The sequence below is a fragment of the Oryctolagus cuniculus genome, chromosome 13 (assembly GCF_964237555.1).
Source record: "Oryctolagus cuniculus chromosome 13, mOryCun1.1, whole genome shotgun sequence".
Taxonomy (NCBI): domain Eukaryota; kingdom Metazoa; phylum Chordata; class Mammalia; order Lagomorpha; family Leporidae; genus Oryctolagus; species Oryctolagus cuniculus.
In genome coordinates, this window is record NC_091444.1 from 55965523 (window position 1) to 55990366 (window position 24844).

At 38.1% G+C, this 24844-nt stretch overlaps 2 protein-coding genes and 1 long non-coding RNA gene across 6 annotated transcripts in view; 1 reads left to right on the forward strand and 2 right to left on the reverse strand.

Moving 5' to 3' along the window:
* Positions 1–22998, forward strand: part of OPN3 (opsin 3) — a 49576-nt gene extending 26578 nt beyond the window's left edge. The window contains exons 2-4 of the mRNA XM_051821473.2: positions 11094–11413; positions 17687–17938; positions 21384–22998. Of these exons, the coding sequence (XP_051677433.2) occupies positions 11094–11413; positions 17687–17938; positions 21384–21647 (836 nt within the window). The 3' untranslated portion in view covers positions 21648–22998. The remainder of the gene's footprint in view (positions 1–11093; positions 11414–17686; positions 17939–21383) is intronic.
* Positions 8552–19108, reverse strand: LOC103350925 (uncharacterized). Of its 2 annotated transcripts, none has more exons than XR_007909977.2 (5): positions 18696–19108; positions 17961–18079; positions 11217–11442; positions 9995–10108; positions 8552–8795 (listed from the first exon to the last, which is right to left on the reverse strand). It is a non-coding gene; the product is annotated as an uncharacterized lncRNA (long non-coding RNA). The 2 variants fall into 2 exon arrangements; XR_007909976.2 differs by having other exon boundaries at positions 8556–8795; positions 11217–11360; positions 18696–19089.
* A 1170-nt stretch (positions 22999–24168) lies between the features above and the next one.
* KMO (kynurenine 3-monooxygenase) overlaps positions 24169–24844 on the reverse strand; it is a 38376-nt gene continuing 37700 nt past the window's right edge. For all 3 annotated transcript variants that reach the window (XM_070055558.1, XM_008268225.4, XM_051821472.2), the window contains one exon: positions 24169–24501. In XM_070055558.1, coding sequence (XP_069911659.1) covers positions 24328–24501 — 174 coding nt within the window. In that variant the 3' untranslated portion in view covers positions 24169–24327. The remainder of the gene's footprint in view (positions 24502–24844) is intronic.

Here is a 24844-nt window from a genome sequence, read left to right on the forward strand (position 1 = left end):
GTCAGGAGCCACAGCCAGCAAAAACCTAGATACTCCCATGAGGGAAATGGACATATTAACTGCTAGGCTAAACATCTGCCTTAGGCTCTCAGTTTTTAATGTACCACAGCATTTGGGTGGCTATGTTTCCACATGACACTCAAAAATAAATCTGTTTAAGCTGCTTAGCTGAAATCATCATTTAACCCATGAAATGGTTTTTAACTTTCATGCTCTTATGAGTTGCTTTTGAAACTTAGTCTTTATGTACTAAACATGAAGAATATGAAACATGAAAAATTTTATCTTGGAACTAATAATTGAAAAATAGAATGTGATAAAGGGAGGGAATAAGCAGATATGAAAGAAGGAATACTTAACTAGAACTAATTTTTTTCTACCTTAATAGACATCTGGTAAAAGGTTTATACTAAAACTCAACCATGATTTTGATATTTTAGAAATCTGCCTTTATTAAGTGAAATGGACACTATGAGAAATGGTGACTTGATCAGCATAGCCCTGACTGTTAATGAACAACTTAATACATTATCCCTCTTAGTAGTTTTTTTTGTCTGTTCTACTTAAAATGACTGGTTTAATTCTGTAATTAATACACAGTTATTCTTAAGTGTTGAAATTTAACTGAAATGTGATCCCTGTTAAACATAAGAGTGGGAATAAGAGAGGGAAGAGATGTACAATTTGGGACATGCTCAAGCTGACTTGCCCCAAATGGTAGAGTTAGAAACATACCAGGGGACTCCAATTTAATCCCATCAAGGTGGCATGTACCAATGCCATCTCACTAGTCCAAGTGATCAATTTCAGTTCACAATTGATCATAATGAAAGGACTAAGAGTCAAAGGGAGCACATAAACAAGTCTAGTACCTGCTAATACTAATAGATAGAATAAATAAAGGGGAATGTGATCCAACATGGGAAGTGAGATACTCAGCAGACTCAGAATGGCGGATGTCCTAAACAGCACTCTGGCCTCAGAATCAGCCCTAAAGGCATTCGGATCTGGCTGAAAAGCCCATGAGAGTATTTCAGGCATGGAAAGCCAAGACACTCTGGCAAAAAAAGCAAACAAACAAACAAAAAAAAACACCTAAATGAAAGATCTCTGTGAGTGAGATCCCAGTGGAAAGAACAGGTCTTCAAAGAAGGAGGTACCTTTCTCTGAAGGGAGGAGAGAACCTCCACTTTGACTATGACCTTGTCTAAACAAGATCAGAGTTGGAGAACTCAAGGGGCTTCCATAGCCTTGGAAACTCATGACTGGTGCATAGGGAGATTACTGATGCCATAAACAGGAGTGTCAATTTGTAAAGTCAACAACAGGAGTCACTGTGCACTTACTCCTCATGTAGGATCTCTGTCCTTAATGTGCTGTGTATTGAGATTTAATGCTATAATGAGTACTCAAACAGTATATTTCGCTTTGTGTTTCTATGGGGGTGCAAACTGTTGAAATCTTTACTTAATGTATACTAAACTGATCTTCTGTAAAAAAAAAAAAAAAGAAGAAGAAGAAATTATCAATTCCCAACTTGACTCTCACTGGGATTAAACATGACAATAGGTCTGATCTGATTTCATCATCATTTAAAAAATCATCTATTATTTTTCACTTTATGTTTCTGTGTGGGAGCAAACTGTTGAAATCTTTACTTAATGTATGCTAAACTGATCTTCTGTATATAAAGAGAATCGAAAATGAATCCTCATGTGAATGGAAGGGGAGAGGGAGTGGGAAAGGGGAGGGTTGCGGGTGGGAGGGACGTTATGGGGGGGAAGCCATTGTAATCCATAAGCCGTACTTTGGAAATTTATATTCATTAAATAAAAGTTAAAAAAAAAGAAATCTGCCTTTATTGATCAGATGTAAACTGCTTATTCCAACAGCTGGGAAACATTACTCAAATGAAGATGGTCATCTTAATTTCCTCTAAAATTCTTCAGCCTAACAAAAATTGAGTTTAAAAAGTGATTTCTTGGGGCCAGCACTGTGGCACAGAAGATTAAAGCCCTGGCCTATAGCACCAGCATCCCATATGAACACCGGTTCAAGTCCCAGCTGCTCCACTTCCAATTCAGCTATCTGCTATGGCCTGGGAGGGCAGTGGAGTATGGCCCACGTCCTTGGGCCCCTGCACCTGCATGGGAGACCCAGAGGAAGCTCCTGGCTCCTGGCTTTGGATCAGCTCAGCTCTGGCCATTGCAGTCATTTGGGGAGTGAACCAGCAGAAGGAAGACCTCTCTCTCTGGCTCTACCTCTCTCTGTAACTCTGCCTTTCAAATAAATGAAATTTTTAAAAAGTGACTTCTATTAAAGGTAAATGCAGTTATAAAATCTGTGAATAGGCTAGGTAGCAGAGGGTTCAGTATGCATATTGAGGAGCCTACTCCACTAATAGAAAGTTTTTGATCATTCCCAAAGGAGATTTAGAAAATAACACAGCATGGACTTTGGGGGCAACCTGTGTGATTTAAATCTTGGCTATGTTATTAGCTTGTGACCTTGGTACCAGTTTTGCCTTGGTTTTATAATCTGTAAAACAGTGATAATAACAATAATTACTTCATGTTTCACAGAGCTGTTGGGAAAACTAAATGAGATAACAGGTAATCTGCTTAGAACAGCAAAGTAAGGACTTTCTCCAAGTGTTAGTGACTAAAGTCACCATTGTTCATTAAATAAAAGAGATGGGGAAGCTTCCTCAACAGATATGCAATGGAAACAAAACTTCAAGCAGAATTAATGACCTGTGCAGAGAAAAAGCTTTTTCAAACATATTAAACATGCTGTTTTACTTTAATGTTGTTCATATATGAGTAGAGGCCACTAATTAATAAGGTAACATCTTTATTTAGCACCCTTCAAATAGTTTTGTTTCCATTACTATATGTGGGCAGATATAGTTAAACCGAATCGTAAAAAAAAAAAAAAAAAAAAAAAAAAAAGGCTACCTCCATAAACCAATATTTATTCTTGAACAAGCAAAATGACAATTTTTATTAGTTGGGAAAAATGTGCATCCACTTAATTTAGAAAATGTGATCACCACCTGACCAACTATCAAAACACAATGCAGGTTTCTATAATTGTTCACCTTATAGGCAGAGAGTTTGAAACACAGTCCATTCAGTGACTTACTTAAAATGAGCAAGAGAACTCACAATGAGGTGAATTATCACCCCCCATATTCTTTCCCAAATCTGTTTTGGTTCTGTTTTTTTTTCCCCCTAAGTTAATGCAGCACCATTCATTCATTTACCCAAGCCAGCAACCCCAGAAGTCCTTTGATTCTTCATCCATTCCCACAGCCAACAAAATTCACTTCCTCAAAGTTATTATCTCCTCCTCACCTCTCCTTCCACAGTGCACCACATTGGTTCTGTTCATATCACAGCACTTGTATGTCTCCACTAGGTTTCCCAGCAGCCAGACTTTTCCTACCCACATTCCTTTCTCCTCATTGCAGCTAGAGGGAACTTTCCATAAGGAAAAATCAAAATGAAGTAAAATTCTCTGGAACTGTCAAAGAAGTGAACAAAAACAGTACAATGACCCCTCAGAGCCCTTGGAATACACTCCAGAGTCCTCACATGGCATGTGAGGGTCTTCCTGGGAGAATTTCTCATCTTTCACTTCTCTCTAGAAATACCTGCTTCTACTATTTCGAGTTATTTACAAGAACCAAAATAGCATAATCTCTGTCTCACATAACCTGTTCCTGGAGTAGGATTGGCAGCTCCTTCCTCCATATGCCCCCCTCCTTTTTTTCAACCCTGTTGAAATGTATTTACTCTTTAAGACTCATTCAGGTTGGTTCCTGCTTCCCACATAAAAGTCTTTTCCTGAATTAGGTACTTCTCTTCTCACTGATAGTTTCTATTTCTACCCCCTTATCTGTGTGCTGCTTGAATGCAGGGACCATATCACATTAACATTTCACTTAACAGATAGGAATTAATAGATCTGGGTCATGATCCAAGAAATACCTAGTCTAAGCAATTACCATGTTTAGTGTATAAACTCCATTAGACAGCCTACAAGAGCTATTCAATGACGCCATCTAGTGGCAAATGGGAACACGACTGTTCTCTGGTGTCATTACAGTGATAGACTCATCATATATTTAAGCTCCAGAACGTTATCTGCTCTTGTGCCTTCTGCCTATTTTCTACTTATTCAAGCAGTTTTTCTCCCAGATATTCAACTATTCAATAATGAGAGTAATACATTAATGCATTATTGTTTTATTAAACCCATTCACATTTTCATTCAATACACAGAAACACCTAATGCACCCATAATAAGACTATTATCACTATTTTACTGTCGAGAAAATTGAGTTTCAGAGAAGTTAATTTTTCCAGAGTTATATTGTAGTTATGTAAAGAAACTGGAATTGAATTTAGGACTTTGACTTTAAACATATTATTCTATTGTAGAATTTGTCACACTGTACCCAAATTATTTATCATTCTGTCTATAATTTATCTTTCTTCCCCATTGCCTATTACGGCATCTGGCATGTTGTGGGTGTATGATATACATTGTAACTAAATGCACAATCATCAACTTATGTCACTAAGAACTACCATTGTCCCTGGTGTTGAAGGGGCAGTGGTACCAGGACCCGTTTCTATTAACTTTACTTTTAATATTTAACAAAACATGCTGACAGGTTGAATGCAAATATAAATTGTAATGGTACCTCAATCCATCTGCTATTTTTTAATGCTTAGGGTCTTTCTTTTTAGGGAATTAAAGATTTCAATTTCTTAATACATTTTTATTGCAGAATGAAATGAACACTTTTATTATATATTATATATATATATTAGCTTGAGATAAAACTTTTAGGAGAAAAGTGGAATGAAGATAATTTTCAATTATTGGTAATCTTTTTATACATACACATGCATGCAGTGAATCATTAGATTTATTATAACAGTAAGGTTTTAAAATGTTGATACTTACATAACTCTTTTAGACCTAAGATAAACAATTTAAGTGTCATCCTTTAAATACATGAGCACTTTAAGGAATGTAAAAAATAATTCTATTTGAGAAAATACTGGAAGAATATTCAAAGCTCCCTGTTGTGGACCACAGACAACCACAGAAAACAGAATTAACTTTGCAGCAGGGCTGGTAGTGACTGCCCTTCCTGCCTCTCTGGAATTTAAGGCACTACTTATATATATCTCAAAGGAAGAGAAAGAGAGAGGAGAGAGAGAGGGAGAAAAATCTCCCTTCTGCTGGTTCATTCCCCAAATACCTACAATAGCATGAGGTAGTGAATGCCAGGAGCATGGAACTCAGTCAGGGTCTCCCACATGGGTGGCAGCAACCTAACCACTTGAGCCATCACCTCTGCTTCCCAGGGTGCACATTAGCAGGAAGCTGAAATTGGAAGCAGAGCTGGAGTTCAAGCCCAGGCACTCCAGTATGAGACACTGGTGTCCCAAGCAGCATCCTAACCACTGTGCCCCATTCCTGGCCCCCCGAAGGCATTCTTGCATTTGAGAGTCTCACTTTGACTTTGTAGAAGTTTCTCTTCCAGCCAGAAATGCATACCCCAATCCTTTCTTTTCTGTAACATCGGTTCCATATTTTATGACCCAATTTTAATGCTATTTCCTATTGAAGCCATATCCCTATACAACCGCCCAGGGTATTTTTATGGTTTATTATGACATCGTAACCTAATGCCTTCTTATGCATCATACAGGCATATAGTCCCCCAATGGTGCCTATGAGTCAGTTCTGACTTTATCAGAACAGTCTTGTTATCTCCTAGATGATAGGAACCACGTGTCTTTGGTTTCTCTGACAAGACTTACTCAGCATGGTGGTAGGCACTTTACACATAACCTGATGGACCTGCAGTGTGCAGGGAAAAGCAGTGCAAGCACACTACCCCAGTAGAATTTGTGGGGAAGTAAAAGTCGCCCTCTAGTGGCAGCAGGTAGTGCAAAGGCAAAATTAGGGGTTTTGGAGTTCATCCCCTGTTCATAAAAGTTGTCTCCACTACCCTGCTGGTTCCTGAGTCTTCTGAGCCACAGACCTTCTTTCCTAAAAGCAGAGGTGCCCTCTGCCGAGTGATTTTCCCGGGGATTCATGTATAATTGGTGCCAGTTTGCAGCAGCCATGTTTCCTTTTGCTTTCTGTAGTGTTAACGAGAAAAGATATACCACGTGGAATAATTACGCTGAATATAAGAATGTATGTGTGAAGTAGTTGTAAGACAGCCCATTTATTCCCATTCTGTTAACATGAGTTCTTAGCATGTGTTCTGGCAATCAACAGAATACAGCAAATGGTTTTGATTCCAGACTAAAATTCACTGGAAAAGATTGCATGATGGGGGCGGGGGTGAATGCTACATATTTTGCAAAGTTAGAGCACTTGATAGATCACCCTCAAAGACTAAGTCGGCCAACTAGAGCCAGCATTCAGTTCCATGCCCATGTTGTCATGGAGGACATGAAGAAAACAAGGTTTGCCGTCCCCCAATTTGTACTAATCTGTTGTAGTACTGAATATTGGTGAGAGAAATCAGTCACTTGAAATTTATTATGCTTGCTGAGTCACAAGCATGGTCAAAAATTATATTAATACATTTAAAAACCTCTTTGATTTAAATAATCAGAAGGGAATTTGCTAACCTTGTGTGCACTGGCTTATCACAAAGCTGAGGGTTTTTATCCCCCAGTTGCAAGTCATCACCCTGTACTTGGCATCTCCTGCCTTATTTTAGTCCCCATTTCTGCACTCTGTTTCCTTCGTAGCACTTCACTAATTTACTTAAATTTTTAAAAAGATTTACTTGTTTGAAAGGCAGAGTTACAGAGAGAGAGAAAGAGAGAGAGAGAGAGAAGAAAGAGAGGTCTTACATTTGCTGGTTCACTTCCCAAATGGCTGCAACAGCCAGGGCCAGGGCTGGGCCAGGCTGAAACCAGGAACCAGAAGCTTCATCCAGGTCTCCTACATGGGTGCGGGGGCCCAAGGACTTGGGCCACTTTCTGCAGCTTTTCCAGGTGCATTAGCAGGGAATTGGATTGGAAGTGGAATAGCTGGGGTACAAACTGTTGCCCATATCAGGTGCCAGTGTCACAGATGACAGCTTAACTCATATCTCTCTTGGGGTGGGTGGATAAGACACTGCTTGAGATGCCTACATCCCATATTGGAGTGTCTGGGTCCTTTAAATACTGACTCTTACAGGCAGCAAGTGACAGCTCAAGTACTTGGCTCTCTGTCACCCACGTGGGAGACCCAGATGGAGTTCCCAGCTCCTGGCTTCTCCTGCCCCATTTCTAGCTGTTGTGGACATTTAGTGAGTGAACCAGCAGATAGGAGCTCTTTCACTCTGCCTTTCAAATACATGAAATAAATAAATAAAATTTTAGAAAATTATCTCTCTTATCCATTGGGCTTTAAGCTCCAATAGGCACTTGTTTTCATTCACCTCATTATATTTATTGCCTAGCACATGATTGAAACATGGTAGGTGAGCAATGAGCAGTTAATGACTAAATGAATTAATGAATGACCATGAATGTATGCTCATAACTCTTTTTATATCAGTTTATTGCTTTTACCATAAGAATTCCTTCAACTCTAAGGTAATTGAGATTTACTAACTCCAAACAGTGCAATTATTTGCACTAACTTTTCTTGCCTGTAAAGAACTAAATCATATTCAATGTAAGTTAACTATATGTTCAGATCAAATCATATTTTCACATTTAAAGGCAATTGCAAAATTAAAATGCTATTATGTATAATAATGACAATTGTAACTAAATAAAACCAACAATGTCTCATTACAGTCAATTTATGATGGCATTATCTTTAGGTTTTTAGGTTTCTTTCTAGGAATATAAGCAGTTAAGGGAAAGATAATACCACTTATTAAATAAAAATTTAAAAATACAGATAGATTTCAGAAGACAGAAATCTGACTTGGTAGTTTTTTTATCCTTGTTAAGTATTTATTAGAATTGGAAGCTAAGCCCATTTTTTCCATTATATCACTAATTTCTCAAGTGTTTTCTTCTACTGCATTCCAAAATTCCGTCTTCTGAGCATTTATTGGAAACCACTGCGTCAGACCTGGGAATAATACTCCCTCAAAACCTATCATGGTATAAATGAACATTGACTATGTTCTGTCCGTGCTTTCCGAGTCTAGGGTCTCTTCATTTCACACTTCTGTAATCCAGCATCAAAGAATTTTATAACATAAAGAGATTTTCAATTTTGGGAAAAGAATAACAGACTGAAGTCTAAAGAGCCTATCATTTCCTATGGCATAGAGCGGCTTAGTGGGAGCTAGAACTTGCCCCCAGGCCTCCCTACTTCCTGGGAGACCAGTCTTATTTTTATTCAGTTTTGAAGCCATTTTTCCTTCAACCTCTTTCCATCTACACGTTAAACAAATATTTATGCTGATGTGTTCTAGGTAGCTCACAATTCCATTTTCTTCCCCATATTTGTTCATTTATATACCTTGTAGTTTCTAATCTTGGTAAATGTGAGCACCCTCCACTCACTAGACAGGTTAAAAATTTCTAAGTTTTAATAGCTTGTTTATTAAATAACTCATTTGTTTAATAAATGGCTGTATTCTATTGATATTAGTTGTTAAATGACTCTAGCATCCAGAATTCATTGTTTATTCCTTTAACGTTACCCTTGTTGAGGCCCCATCATATCTTGCTGGACTAGTGCAATAAACAGTCCTCAGGCTGGTTTCCATGTGTTTCTGTATTGTTGTGAGAATGACTGACCTTCAAAGCAGAAATGAGGAAAAGGAAGAAAATGTAACTGTCACTTTATTTTTTTCTTTTCCTATGAGTTTATTATTTTTAGCTTCAAAATGTAATTGTTTTTAATATTCTTTGATTCATTTCATATGTAAACATTTTTTAATTTTTTAATACACTTTTTAAAATTTTCCCCCAGAAACCTTTTATTTAAGGAATACAAACAATATATTTAATAATTACAACTTTAGGAACATGGTAAACATTTTTATATAAATACATATATACTATTTGTCTTGAGAAAAGAGATATTAATGTCACAAAGCAAGAAATTCATGATAGTGATCATAGCTTGGGAAAGAAGGATATATTGTCATGTACAAGGTATGCTTCAGTGAAGCAGTACTTATGATTATATACCAAATGGTATGACATACTCAGAATTTTTTTCTTCACTTTTTTAAAATTTTAGATCAGTTTTTAACAGATTCAATATGGTTTGTAGGTACGATTCTAAGAACATATGACATTTACTTCCTTCCTCCCTCCCCCTTTCTCCTTTCTACCTTCCTTTCTTTTCCCTTTCTTCTTTTAGTTTTTGAGATAACATTTTAAATTTATATTAGAATAAAAAAGGTTTAATACATCACCAAATAAGAAGTTTGGCAAGTAAAAAGCAAAAAGACCCTGGTTTAATGGGAATATAGACAACAGCTATACACAATAATTGAATAGAAAAATGACCATTTCACTCATACAAACTCAATTTTAAAGTAATCAAAGATCATTAAAACTATGGTAATATAAGCTTCTGAACCATTGGTTTGAACTGTCACTTTTGTGATTAAAAAAGTGCAAGAGAGTATCAGATTTAAAAATATCTATTTCCTAAAGGAAAATGTTAATCAAATAAACAAAATATCACCTTAGCTAGAAATTAAAAGCTTTCTCCATGTGGCTAAGTTTCTCCCTAGATTTCTCTCTACATTTCTCCCTCCATCTTCTCTGAGCTCCAGCATCTCCAAATCGTGTCATCATTTGTATGCCCTTTGATGTCCTTTTATGCCTCCACCCTCTGGTGTGTAATTATTCATTCTTCTGGAATGAATTCCTCTTGCTTTGCTGTGTACACAAATGTTCCTTTTTTAATGACTACAGTACATTGTGCTGCAGCATTTGCCCAATCTATTGTATATTGCATAGTTGTTTATGCATCTGCATACCTTTCCAATATCCAGAGTTATATCTCTTAGTCATCATGGAGCCTCCAAGATGGGCATGGTGTCTGGCACATGATAGGTAATCAGTTGGTGCTTGTTGAGTGAATAAATCATTCCCTTGGAAGCAACAGGGAAATGCACAAATAATATTACTCAAGTCAATTTGTTGCAAAATAGAGGTGTAAAAGAAGGCTATGGGAGCACAGAAGAACATATTTCCCCTCCCCGAGCCTGCCTTGCCGCAGTCCCTTCATGGAGATAGCTTATAGGTTGATACCTGCTAGCAGGCATGAAAAGGTAACTCTGCATAATTTCACCATGCCTTTGGTCACTTCCACCTTGTGGAACTTACGTCTTTATTGCTAAATCAGAAATAGCTGAGAGAAGGCAAACTGAAAGATACACTTTTTTTTTTTTTTTTTTTTTTTTTGACAGGCAGAGTGGACAGTGAGAGAGAGAGACAGAGAGAAAGGTCTTCCTTTGCCGTTGGTTCACCCTCCAATGGCCACCACGGCTGGCGCGCTGCGGCCGGCACGCTGTGGCCGGCGAACCGCGCTGATCCGAAGGCAGGAGCCAGGTGCTTCTCCTGGTCTCCCATGGGGTGCAGGGCCCAAGCACTTGGGCCATCCGCCATTGCCTTCCTGGGCCACAGCAGAGAGCTGGCCTGGAAGAGGGGCAACCGGGAAAGAATCCGGCACCCTGACCGGGACTAGAACCCAGTGTGCCAGCGCCGCTAGGTGGAGGATTAGCCTATTGAGCCGTGGCGCTGGCCTGAAAGATACACTTCTAATGACTTTCTCTGACTTGCTCTGGAGTTTGTTTTTTGACAGAAAACTGCAGTATTAGGGCAGGGCTGATTGTAAGACTTTAATTTTTGTCCTACTAAAATCGACATGCCATTTCCTACTATATTTTTTCTTTGGATAAATATGTTTCCAACCCAATTTTCTGGGGCCCATAGGGCACTTAGTCCTAGGTGTTTGGGCTTTTAGAGCTCTCCATCTGTCTCAGATACCCTGTAAGGCATTTCCTGTGGCAAATTGATCACCTCTCTGTTTTACCCCTGCATCATGTTATGCTTTTCCAATTTCTCTTCTTGCAGGGATTGTTTCTATTACCACCCTAACTGTGCTGGCCTATGAACGTTATATTCGTGTGGTCCATGCAAGAGTGATCAATTTTTCCTGGGCCTGGAGGGCCATTACCTACATCTGGCTCTACTCACTGGCGTGGGCTGGAGCACCTCTCCTTGGCTGGAACAGGTACATCCTGGACATACACGGATTAGGCTGCACCGTGGACTGGAAATCCAAGAATGCCAACGACTCCTCCTTTGTGCTCTTCTTATTTCTTGGCTGCCTGGTGGTGCCTGTGGGTGTCATAGCCCATTGTTATGGCCATATTCTGTATTCAGTTCGAATGGTGAGTTGAAGACTACAAAGGCCTCTCCCCTAGAGAAATGTTGTGTGGGCAAGAATCAAAGTCTTTCTGTGTAATTAGTACTTTCACAGGGCTGAAGTAGCTTTAGGGGACTTCCTACAGTCCTTTTTTTTGGTAGAATTTTGCATTGAGTCACTCTGAAAAGATCAATGGGAGACGTCTCTCTTACTTCCTTTTCAGTATAAGCACTATGAGTCACTCTCCTAAAGATCAGTGAGGACTAACATTTACTCTCTTTACATCATTCTCTAAATCAAAAGAAGGAAGGAAAGGGATTCTGTACAGAAAAAGCAACAACAGCATAGAAGTCCCTACATTATCCAGCACTCTATGAATTCCAGGACTCTAAAGAAGGGGATTCCACACTTCCCATAATGTTATTGATTTAAAGCTCTCATGAACCCATTGCTGGAGAATGGCACAGGTGTTTTGTCTGGCAGCCACTTGAGAATTAAAGGAAAAGAATTGAGCACAGAAATGTCTTGTGCTGGGCACCAACTAGAAGGACATTCAGACTAACAAAGAGTGGGGGAACATTCCATACCCCAGCTTCTAACTTGGGCTGTGCACATTTCCTTATTCACTCACTGCCGCCTCTCTTACTTTACCTGTCCTCTGCTTTCATCAGAACTCTCCAGTCTTGCTCACTTTCTGTTTTCAAACCAAACGTTGCCATATGCATCACTTTAAATCATGACTCATTTTCCTCAACTTGTCTCTATTTTCCTTATATAAATTCATTTTATTAAAAGAAATCCCTGAATCAATCCAATAATTTGTTTTCTCCATGCCTGTAGTCAAGCTGCAAAGAGGAACTGGAAGAAAACCCATACCTGTCCATACTCAGATGTTCCCTCAGCCCTGGAAAGCAATCTTTGTATCCTTACATGGTCCATGGTCTCCACACCATGCTACTACAAATCCTGACTTTAATCTCTTATCCAACTAGCCATCCAAAATAATCACATTTCTTATTTATTGTATACAATAAAGCCAATAGCACAAACTACCTCATCTCCCCACCTCACTTTATACAAATATGCATGTCCACACTGATCCTCTCTCCTCAGTTTCAGGGTGAGAGGCACTGTAACCCAATACCAAACTGATCCTATATTCTGATTGTTCCCTCAGCCTACTGTCTGCCCCCAGGAAACTCAAGTGTAATACATTTCTCTTTTACGATACCTTCGAACTCTTCCTCACTACTGGCTCTTTTCCTTTGGTCTATAAGTGTGATAACTTAAATACCAAGTCTAGGCTCATTTTTGCTGTCACTTTATTTCTACTCATTGTTAACTAAAAGGATCGTGGGTAACTTCTGGTGCCACATTGTCACTCAGTAGGCATTCACTTAACCAATAGTTATTGAGCCTCTAAAACATATTAATTACTTACTATTAGGAGTGAAAGTTTGTGTCTCTCCCAAGTTCATATGTTTATATCTAATCCCCAATTTGGTAGTATTTGGAGAATGGGCCCTTTAGAAATTAGTTATGGTTAGGTGCGTAGGTGAAGTCCTGAGAGTGGGGCTCTGGTCTGAGTGTTAATGTCAGCAGAACCTCTCTCTCTTTCTCCCTCCCCCTCTCCCTCCCCCGCTCCTTCTCACTCTCTCCCAAGTGTGTACAAAGAAGTCACATGAGCACACAGTGAAATAGTGGCCAAGACACGAGGTCTCAGAAAAAAATTGCCAGCACCTTGATCTTGGACTATCCAGCTTCTGGACCTGGGAAATAAATTTCTATTATAAAAAATTTTTATTTAGTGAATTCATCCAATATTTATTCCTCAACCCATTGCAAATTGTGCCTTCTTCCACTTCCTCTACTACACTCTCACTGAAATAGCTCTCATTTAAGGTCATTAATGATCTGCCAGAAGTTAAACCCAGTGGATACTTTTCTATTTCTGTATATTTTCTGAATCTATGACCATGGAGTCTGTTGACAGCTTCCACTGCTTTGTGATGTTGTCCTCCCATTGCCTGTTGAACCCCATCCTCTGCTGTCTTTATTGCTTACTCAGGCCCCATCTTCTCACATCCCTTTCAAACACATTTCTTCCTTGGATCTGTCCAGTTTTCTATGCTTAGCTCTTGTTCATGCTGTGTACACACTGTCCTTGGGTGATTTTGTATGCTGCCAGAATTTTTCCTTCTAACAAGAACTTGCTGAATTTTAAATATCTTTTTGCAATTCAAGTCTTTTTTCTGACTTCTATCAGGAGTTCATAGTTAACTGCCTATTAAACACCTTCACTTCGGTGTCCCACAGTCTCCTCAAGTTTATGTATGTGAAAATTAATTTGCCATCTTTTCCCAAAAAATTGATACTTTTCCATTCCTTTTGTTATTGAATGGTTATCATGCCTAGCAAACTACACCAAATTAGGGAGTAGCCTTTGACTATTCTTCATCTGTGTCTGCCACCAAACCCAACTAATGCCAGTTTTTATCTATTTCACTTAGATATTACTCCATATATCCATGTTTTTCCCACTCCAGCTTCTATAAACTCAACTCAAAAAGACCTTAGTTCTCCTTCCTTTATATCTTGCTTTTTTCTAATCCATTCTCTGCATATAACCAACAGAGTAATTGTTCTCAAATATTACCTTCAGGGGTTCCATTGACTTTATAAAGGAAAATAAGACCAGATCCTGTATGGTGTACCCTGTCTACCTTGCCATCTTGCTTATGTCCAGCTGCACTATTTCTTGTCCTTGAATCGTTCATGTGTTTTGTTTCCTTGCCTTAACACATGTTCATTCTTTAGAATATTCTGTTTCTCCTCTTACTTGGCAAATTCCTCCTCACACTAGAAGGCTAAGATCAAGATTTTCTCACTCTGACCCAATCTCAGAATTGGCTAACTGCTGTGTGTACTCCCATGCCCATCCTGGTAACCTCCCCCATGGCAGGTGTCACTTATTGAATCAGTCTATGTGCCTATCAACTTCACTGAATAACAAATTCCTTAAGAGCGGAGAATAAGTCTTATTTATTTTTTCACCTATAATGGGAACAAGACCCTCATACAATAAATACCATCACACTTTTAGGATAAATTACAAGCAGAGGACATAAAAAGAGGAATAGAGGCGACTGCTGAAAGTGTGAAAAAGCTTGACTTCAGAATGTACAGTTGCCTCAACAGCGAACTCTTATTTCCTGATTCAGCAAGGGGTGACTCATAACAGCAACGGAGACTTAGCTCCTCTCTTGGGAACGAGGACTCACAGTGAAATCTTTGAAAACTGACAGTTGCCTAGATCAATAAGCACTAAGCATCAACCAATAAATAAAATTTATTTAGGCAGAGGATGCTTGTAGCAGGAATTCTGGAGAATTTATCTCAAGGGGTTCATTTTTTAGGACAAATTTGTGCATGTGCTCGGCTCTTGCTACATCTGTAGCAATTTTCAAAAATATCCTTAAATAATTGAATAAAAAGAGTGAGACATGAAGTTGAGCTCTTTACTTAGAAAACATTTAATGAGTAGAATGAAGGAATAGAGACTGATGAAACTAAGAATTAAGAAATAGATATATGAAAAACATCATGGAATTTTCACATGTGTAAACCCAGATAGTGTGAAATATTGGTCAATAACTTTTCCTTGTACCAAAGAGGAACTGGGAGAGTACAGACCAATGTCTGCTTAGATTACCTTCTCTAGCATGCATGGAATTCCCAGATGATAAATAAGCACTCTGACTTGATAAATGGTGAGAGATGTTGAGAACTGACTTGCTCAGGAAAATGACACAATAAAACTATTGAGACCCAGGTATCAGAGGCTTAAGGCATTGGATGGAATGGGAGGCAAATGACTAGATGTGGTTACTAATTGAGACTTGGAAGAGTTTCAAGCTATCAAAAATCATGATTCCAAATATCCTATAGTATTATAAAATCACATATGTATATAATAATTATGTTAGTTTCAAATATAGTTCAAGTATAAATAAATATTTAACCTTGAAAGCAACCTCACAAAGTCCTATATGTGGAACTGGAACCAAGGTTATGTTTATTCTAATAGGTTATTCATTTTAACTACACTCATCTTTACTCTGAAAGAAGGTGATTAATTGACTTACTCAGTATCACACTGGCAGCAAAAGTGGGACAAGAACTCAGATCTAATTCCAAATATAGAGCTGTTTTATCTTTTAAGAAAAGATTTATATATTTATTTGAAAGCTAAAATGACAAAGAGCGAAGGAGGGAAGGAGGGAGGGGGAGAGAGAGAGAGAATCTTCCATTTGTTGGTTCACTCCCAAAATGACTGCAACAGGCATGGCTGAGCCGGGCTAAAACCAAGAGCCAGGAACTCTTTCTGGGTCTCCCACAAGAGTAGCAGGGGCCCAAGTGCTTGGGCTATTTTCTGCTTTCTCCAGTGCATTAGCAGGGAGCTGGCTGGGAAGTGGGGCAGCTGGGAACTGGTGCCCCATCTTGGGATGCTGACGTTGCAGCTGGTGCCTTAATCAGCTGTGCTACAACACTGGCTCCCCACATCTAGAGCTTTTACCAAAACCCCACAACCTTCCTAAATACTCTTAAGGAGGACCCTCCCCTCAAAGCATTATGTTCTGAAAAGAGGATAATATCTTATCACATTAAACAGAGTAATTTATTTTAAAACAGAGTTACACATGTGGATAACATACTAGAAATTTAACATGTACTCTCCCTCTACACACATTATTGTCTCTGTTCTAAAAAACACTTTAATTTTCTGTTTTCTTTATTCTTTGTCAGTCTGAATTCATGATTTTACTGGGAATATAGCTTCTGAAATATAATCTTAGATGATCTCAACTGTTTAAGAATATCAGTTCAAATCTATTGTAAAAAGCTATACCACACATTATAGGTGATTTCTTTGGAAAATTTTTCCCTAATTTTTATGGCAATGCCAGAACTAAAAGGCATTAAAATGTAATATGTTTCCTAGTTAAAAATTTTCAAGGCCAAGTATCAACTGCGTGGACCATACCTTTTAAAAAAGCAATGTAGGGGTCAGTGCTGTGGCATAGCAGGTAAAGCTGCTGCCTGCGGTGCCAGCATCCCATATGGGTGCCAGTTCAATTCCTGTCTACTCCACTTCCGATCCAGCTCTCTGCTACGGCCTGGGAAAGCAGTAGGAGGTGGCCCAAGTTCTTGGGCCCCTGCACCCACATGGAGACCCAGAGGAAGCTCCTGGCTCCTGGCTTTCGTCTGAGCCAGCTCCAGCCATTGTGGCCATCTGGGGAGTGAACCAGTGGATGGAAGACCTCGCTTGCGCGCGCTCTCTCTCTCTCTCTCTCTCTGCCTCTCTGTAATTCTGCCTTTCAAATAAATATGCAAATCTTTTTTTTAAAAGAGCAATGTATAAAACAATTGTATTTTGTAGGAAAACTGGTATAATTTCTGAGATTGTTCAGAAGTAACCATTTTATTTTAGAATATACTTTTGATGTGTAGGAATATCCTTTTACCTTAATAGCACATTTATAGTAATAATAGGAGAAACATCTAAAGAAACTTTTATCAAAGAAACTCTTAAGAACTTTCAGACTGTGGGTCGTATCTCCTCGGTACCTTTAATGGGGACAGACTAGGAGTGGATGTGCTGATTTCAGAGGAATGGGACTCCCTGGGTTTTACCAAGTGCTGTCCTCTGTGAGCCTTTGATGAAAGTAACTACACAGTCATCAAATCTCACTTTGTAGTCATTAGCAGTGAATTGAAAGACATAGTAGTTTCCAGCAAGAACACATTTCGGAATTAAGTTCTTACCAAGATCAGCTAAACATTTAACCATGCAGAACTCCTGACCTGATGTTACGTTTGCTGCATGGTTTGAGGACTTGTGGCTTAATGATCTGGATATAGAAGTTTCCAAGATCATACCGAAATCGTTTCCATTTTATCATGACTCTTTCAGGTTATCTTTTAGCGATTGGAAACCTAAGCAAAATAATTTGTTTTATTCTCATCATGTAAATTAGAAAAGCATTAAAAGCCATTAAAGGATGGAATAGACCATGTGTTTCAACCACAACATATTACAGATAAGGAGACTGAGGCTCAGGAAGTTACAGCTGGGCTTGGCCACAGCTCTTGAATCACAAGTCAGACTCCCACGGTCCTGGTCAGTTCTCTTTTCACTCAGGCAGGGTCTAGAATGATGTCTGCATATCTGCTATAGAAACGGTGAAAAACAGTTCATTCACTTTGGAACTGCTTCCCTTCTTTCTCTTCTCTGCAGCTTCGTTGTGTGGAAGATCTTCAGACAATTCAAGTGATCAAGATTTTGAGATATGAAAAGAAAGTGGCCAAAATGTGTTTTTTTATGGTCTTCACCTTCCTGATTTGTTGGATGCCTTATGTTGTAATCTGTTTCTTGGTGGTTAATGGTTATGGGCACCTGGTCACGCCAACACTATCTATTGTTTCATATCTCTTTTGTAAATCAAGCACTGCATACAATCCAATTATTTACATCTTCATGATCAGAAAGGTAAATTTTGTAATTGACTTACTGTTTTCATGTTAGGGGTGGAGCTGGTAGCTATAAGACTTTTAGAGAAGTAATTCAGAACAGTTTTGATGATAGAATTCAGGAAGATAGGCAGGATATTTCCAAAGAAAATAATAACATCTGCCAATAGAAGTTCACATTTGTTAGGTACAGTTTTATTAAAATTAGTATTTAATTCATCAGAAATATTTTATATTTTGTAATAATAACGGTCACAAAGTTAATACATTTAGAATTCTTACTGCATTTTTAGGAGATTTATTTTATATATTTGAAAAACAGAGAGAGGGAGAGATAGAGATCTTCCATGTGCTAGGTCACTCCCCTGATGGCTGTGACAGCTGAGTCTGGGCAAGCCTGAAGCCAAGAGCCATTAGTTTCATCCAGGTCTCCCACACGGGTAACAGGGGCCCAAGCACTTGGGCCATCCTCCTCAGCTTTCCTAGGCACATTAGCAGGGAGCTGGCTCAGAAATGGAGCAGCTAGGGCTCAAACTGGTGCCCATTTGGGTTGCCTGAGTTGCAGGAGGCAGCTTAACTCGTTGTGCTACAACTCTAGCCCCAAAACTGTTTTTACAAAACCCCATGAAATACAAACTAGTATTGCTGTTTTGTTTATGGGTTATGGAATATGTTCAGAACATTTAAATAACTTTCCTAATCCAGGAATTGCTGGTGCTATGATTTGATCCTGGTTTGATTGAATCCACAAATTCAGTGCTTACCAACCTCCTTACCTGGCATTACTCTTAGCCATCAACCTGGGCTTTTATTCACCTGCCATGACCAGTATGTAGCCAAATTGTAGGTCTGTTGGGAAGCTTGTTATCTGTTTCTGTAGTAGAGATGTTTTGACTTGATGGATGTCAGTCTTGGCAGTGAAAGCCTGCAGTATGATTAATATAAAGATGAAGCTCTAAATTTAAAGATCACAGAATTTAAAAGTTTTAAAGAATTGCTAATGTTTCTATTGGAATTTTAAAAGTAGTAGGTCACAGTAATAGGGCATAATTGTGGTGTCACCTATGACACCAGCATCCCATATCCAAGTGCCAGTTGGAATCCCAGATGCTCTGCTTCCAATCCAATTCCCTGTTAATGTGCCTGGGAAAGCAGAGGAAAATGGCTCAAGTACTTGGGCCCTTGCCACCCATGTGAGAGACCAGTATGGAATTCCAGATTCCGGGCTTGGGCCTGCTCCAGAACCTGGTCATTACAGCCATTTGGGGAGTGAACCAGTGGATGGAGAGACCTCTTTCTCTCCCTCTCTGTCTGTCACTCTGCCTTCCAATTAAATAAAATAAATCTTTAAAAAATAATAGTAAGTACTCTGCCTTCTAATACTCAAGAGTTTGGAAGAAGAGGGCCCTTTATATTAACCTTATTGTGTTCAATGCCAAATTTCCCTTTCTCTTCTATGCCTTTCCTTTTCTCTGAATATTATTGGTTTTGGTGTATTCTCTCCATGAATTCACTCTCACATGGCTGGTCTTCTCCTTTCATGTCACCTTCCATTAGTCTGTTTCCTTTAACCCAGAGGTATTAAACTTGAAGTAATCAGAATATAAAAAATCCCTTGAATTGGTCTCCAGAGAGCCTTTGAATCTCCTCAAATTGTTTATAAATTTTTAAAATCATGTGCACATGTAAATTTTTTCTAGTGAAAAGTACTGTAACTTTAATGAATTTTCCATAGAAGTGAAAGATATTTTAAGGACCACCACCTTAGTAGGCAAATATCAAACACATTTATTAACAATTATTAGTTGCAGTCTTTCTCTCAGCTAATGGGCTTTAAGTCAATGTCTTTAAAACCTTAATGTGCATATGCCACATTTGTAAATATTCTTAAAAATGCATATTCTGATTCAGAATGTCTGTACACAATATTCTGCACTCCTAACAAACTCCTGCATGGTCCTGATGACTCTGGAATCCAGAAGCACACTTTAACAGGAAATACAGGGACAGGTGTCTGATTCAGCAGTTAAGCTGCCACTTGGGATGCCTGCATCCTGTACAGAAGTGCCTGGGTTCAGTATTTGTTGCTCTTCTGTCCAGGTTCCTACTAATGTGTATCTGAGAGGCTGCAGATGATAATTCAAATAGTTGGATCCCTGCTACCCACATGGAGAACCAATGAAGTTCCAATCTCCTGGCTTTGCTGTGGCCCACCTTTGCTATTTTGGGCATTTGAGGAGAAAACCAGTGTTTGGGAGTTTCTTCTTTGTCTTTCTGTTTGTCTGTTTCTCTCTGTGTGTGTCTCTCTCTGCCTTTCAAATACACATATAAAAATTTTTTTAAAAAATGAAATCTAAGAGATATGATAAACAAATAAGACAATGGCCCTTGTCAATGAGCTTACCATTTACATAAGAAAAAAATTTTGTCATACACACAGGTAAGCTTTTATAATAAGAATATTTTTAGCACACATAACCTGACCTACAAAATAATGTTTTGGTGAATAAATTCTGAAGCAAATGAATATTTTAAAGTATGCATATAAACTAAATGCTAACTTGGTTATAAGAAAACAGAAATCGATGTAGCTGCTTAGTATTTTCTTAATTGATTTTTCCTGATTTTGGAAAGCATAGGTACTAAACTTTTTTCTATAAAAAAAAGGATAACAGCTAAATTGGCCTTTGATTTGTGTATTTTACTGATCACAACCTCAATGTTTGAGTGTATTAAAGGGAAGTTTATGTTCACTCAAATCAGAGTCCTCAGTCTCATGCATTTAATGGAGGATAGAATCTGTTTAAGGAAGTCATTTAGGAATCTAAGTTCCTTCCATTCTGTGATGTTTCCATCTTCAGACCTTGACATCCCAGGGTTCTCATAGAAGTGGAAGAACAAAGAGAGCTGTGAATGTGGAGAATGTGTTTTATTCCAGACACAGGGAAGAATTATGCGTACTGGTGAACACTAACAATCCGTGTTGTAGTATTTTTTTCCCCAAATGATTTGTGATTTTGATAGAAAAATATTCTTCACATAATTATAGGAACATTAGTGAGCACACCATGCTCTAATCTCTGCCAGGAAGCAACTTGTCTGATTTTTACCATTTCACTCGTTTATAGCACTACAACTTAGTAGGTGCTCACTGAATATTTGTGGACTGAATTAATGTTCAAAATATCTGAGAGAAACAAATACAGCTGCCCTCATAGACAATGCATGCAAATTGAAGCTATGGAGATTTTAAGGTATTGAAATAGTCCTATAATTAATAAGGATTAAAATAAGACATATAATGCCGCAGTGACTTAGATATGAACAGTATCATGTAACTCCACACCCACATCAGCTAACAAACAAAAAACAACGTGTTAAGCTCAACTAATTTTCTTGCATGTTAATCCAAATTGTGGGCCAGACTTTTACTTAATATTCAACTTTATTTTTTCTCTGCCCAGTTTCGAAGATCCCTTTTGCAGCTCCTGTGTTTCCAGCCACTGAGATGCCAGCAGCCTCCTAAAGACCTGCCAACTGTTGGGAGTGAAATGCAAATCAGACCCATTGTGATGTCACAGAAAGATGGGGACAGGCCAAAGAAAAAAGTGACTTTTAATTCTTCCTCCATCATTTTCATTATCGCCAGTGATGAATCACTAGCAGTTGATGACAATGAGAAAGCCAGTGGGCCCAAGGTCGATGTAATCCAAGTTCGTCCTTTATAGGAATGAATAATAGTAATGAAAGATGGGAGCCTTAAATCGGACACTATGTATAGACTTCCGTTAAAAAGACTGTCCCAAAATACCCATTCTATGTGAATCAGCAGAACTTTTGTGGCCCAGCAGGAAATCTGAATTACTCTCTGGCCTCAGGAAGCATTTGAGCAAGACAAATTTTTTAATTCAATGGGTGCTTTATGTAATGAAAAACAACTTGTGGCACAAGATGGGCATCTGGCACCATCCTCTTCTAACGTGTGGGACATTTTCATTTTAAATATATTTTTAAATAGCTATATTTTCCAAGGCACATAATTACATTTTTCTCAAATATATTTCACTGTAAAAATAACTTTGTTTCATACACATGTGTCAAATAATTAGAAAATCTTGAATTTTCTGTGGAGTTGGGTTCTATTCAGTGTTGTGTCATATGTTTGACTAAATCATATTTATGAAGGAGATAATTCTAGGGTGGAAAGAAAATGAATTCCGTAACTTAATCTGAACCAGAATAATTGTTAGATGAGTAGTATAAGAGGAGTCTCCGAATAATTTACTGCTGAGGATGCCCTTGAAGATACTACCTAGACACATCACAGCAAAGAGAACAGGATGGTGAATCTCAAGGTAATCGTGATATATAGCTAATTTTACAATTTTGGAGGATGTACATGGTGAAGATGACGATGATGACACCTTGCTTTCTCCATCTATTTCACTTCAAACATGAGAATGCTAGGATTTTCCACAATTTTTCCCAAGAGTGCTGGATTTAGAAAAGGAATTCCACACAAACAAACTTAAATTTGAAGGAATTGAAGTATAGAAATGTATTCATGGAATATATTATTTAATCTTTGTTACTCATCAATCAGTCCGCTGGAAAACTCATGGTCAGTGTTGCCAGACAGGCCATTTTTCCACAGGTGACTGTTTGAACTCACAGGAGACTATAATGTGCTACAACCACTAAATATGTTCCTTTTTCAAAATGATTATTTTCATATGATTGTTTTTGGGAAGAAGCTCAAAGAAAGCTCTCTGCCCTCCCTCTGTTTGCCTAAAAGTAGGCCAGACCTTTACTAATCTGTCCTCCCCCAATCTACCATAGAGGAAAAGTTGATCACCAGAGACAACCTTAGACTTCTCGTAACCTGGAGACAGCACCAGAGAAATCTTGGTAAACTCCCATTTATTTTCCATTCCATGATCTGCCACTGCTACAGGCTCCAAGCCCTTTTACTTGGTCTTGTTGAACATCTAAGCCAGCTCTTTGAGATTTACTCATTCCCTGTGTATCTTCCATGTACATATGAAAAATACAGGTTAATAAAGTTTTGTTTGTGTTTGATTTTCTCTTGTTGTGTTTTGTCATCGGGATCCCAGCCAATGAATCCAAGATGGATAAAAGTAAAAATTACTTTTTCCTTCCCTGCAAACTAAACATGGATTATTAGAACTCGAGAATTTCTTTGACAATGTAGAAAAGAAACACTGAATTTTTTCACTTTGTTGCCTAATTCTTATATTAGATAACTCTCCCTGGACTGTTGGATCTTCATAATTATTCACATTTGAAGGACTTCTAAATGACTCCATCAGCCTATTGAAGACAGAAGAACCGAAGAAAATGTTTCATTATATGTACTTTTTAAAATCAAGTTTATTTCTGGACTGCCACAGTATGTAGCTCAAGAATAAGCTACTGAATTGCTTTTGAGTGTCTGAACAAGAATAACATATGGCTTAATATTTCTAAACATATGGCTTAATATTTCTACCAAAACTGTCTCCCCTTTTTTCCTCTCCACTGTTTTGTATGAGGATACTTCAAACTGTTTATGAAAAATGGAATTAAGAGATAAGTTTACTTTGATGCAAAAAAATTTGAAATCCGTGCATAGTTTTTCCATTTTATTTATTTTCCATAAGCATTTTGATGACCCCTATGCGTGGATTCGAAAGTTTTTCTTTGCATCAAAATAAACTTTCATTCCATTTTCCAAGAACATTTTGAAGCACCCTTATATGTGTACATATTTAATTTATGAATAAAAACATTCCCTATCCTTCACTTAGTATGGGGTTCATAACCCTTTTCTTATCTTCAGAGATAACACTGGCCTTTGAAGACAGGGAGATAAAATCAATTTATTTGTAAGTCTCTGGAACTCCCCTGATTCTGGTTTTATCAAGTGAATCTGAGCCCTGTGGTTAGACGGTTCCATCCAGGTGGTGAAAAGTACAGTTGATATTTTAGGCAAGTAGTGATTTTTAGTCCCAAGCGTTGAACAAAGCCTATTGTGAGTCCTATTTTATCCTTCAAAGGAAAACCATGATGAGTATCTTCCCTAATGCCTCTGGGGTCCTTCTTTGTTGAGAAGTGAGATCTTAGTCACTGCACTTTTATTTTTAGAATGACCCAACCTGAGCAGGCAGAATGTAGTAAGGAAGCTATATGGTGCAATTAAAAAAAAAAAAAGTTTCCCTTCCCCCAAATAATTGCCAATCAACACAGGGAAAGTCTACATTTGAATTTAATTATAAGTTCACAATTATCTTCCCATCATGAATTAAATATAATGATGGAGACATGGTTTCGATCCTTAATTTTGATCACAGAGGAATCAGTTGCTACTTCAGAATGTTTATATCATCTAGTAAATAAACAGAATCTGTTCTAGTGATTTCCTGGAGTTATTAGAGAACGAGGTCCTGCTTTTTGGAAGTAAGTGATCCAATTCCATGGTCTTCTCAAGTAGTCCAGAGGTCTCAGCGACATGTAGTGTACAAGTAGGTAGTAACCACCAATGGCGATCAGTGATCCAAAGAAAAAGAGTCCTCTGTTTATCACCTGTGAGAACAGCAAAGATTCTCATTTTGTTTGTTTAGAGAATTTAATCTGGAAATAGACTGCAGTTTTAAACTATAAAGATGTATACATTTTCCTTTTTGTTCTTTAACCCAAAATAGTAATTCAGTTTTTTAACCACCCATTTCTGTCACAGCACTTGTCCTTCACTCTAATCGCCTGCCAATGTCTTTCTCTTTCAGACTTTCAGCTTCTTGTGGTCAGAAACTATTTTAATCATCTTTTCACAGATAAATGTTGACTCCTTCCTATCCATTCTCCATACAGCAAAGTAACCTTTCTAAAATTCAAATCTGAATTTTCAGCCTTTTTTTTCTGGTCTCCT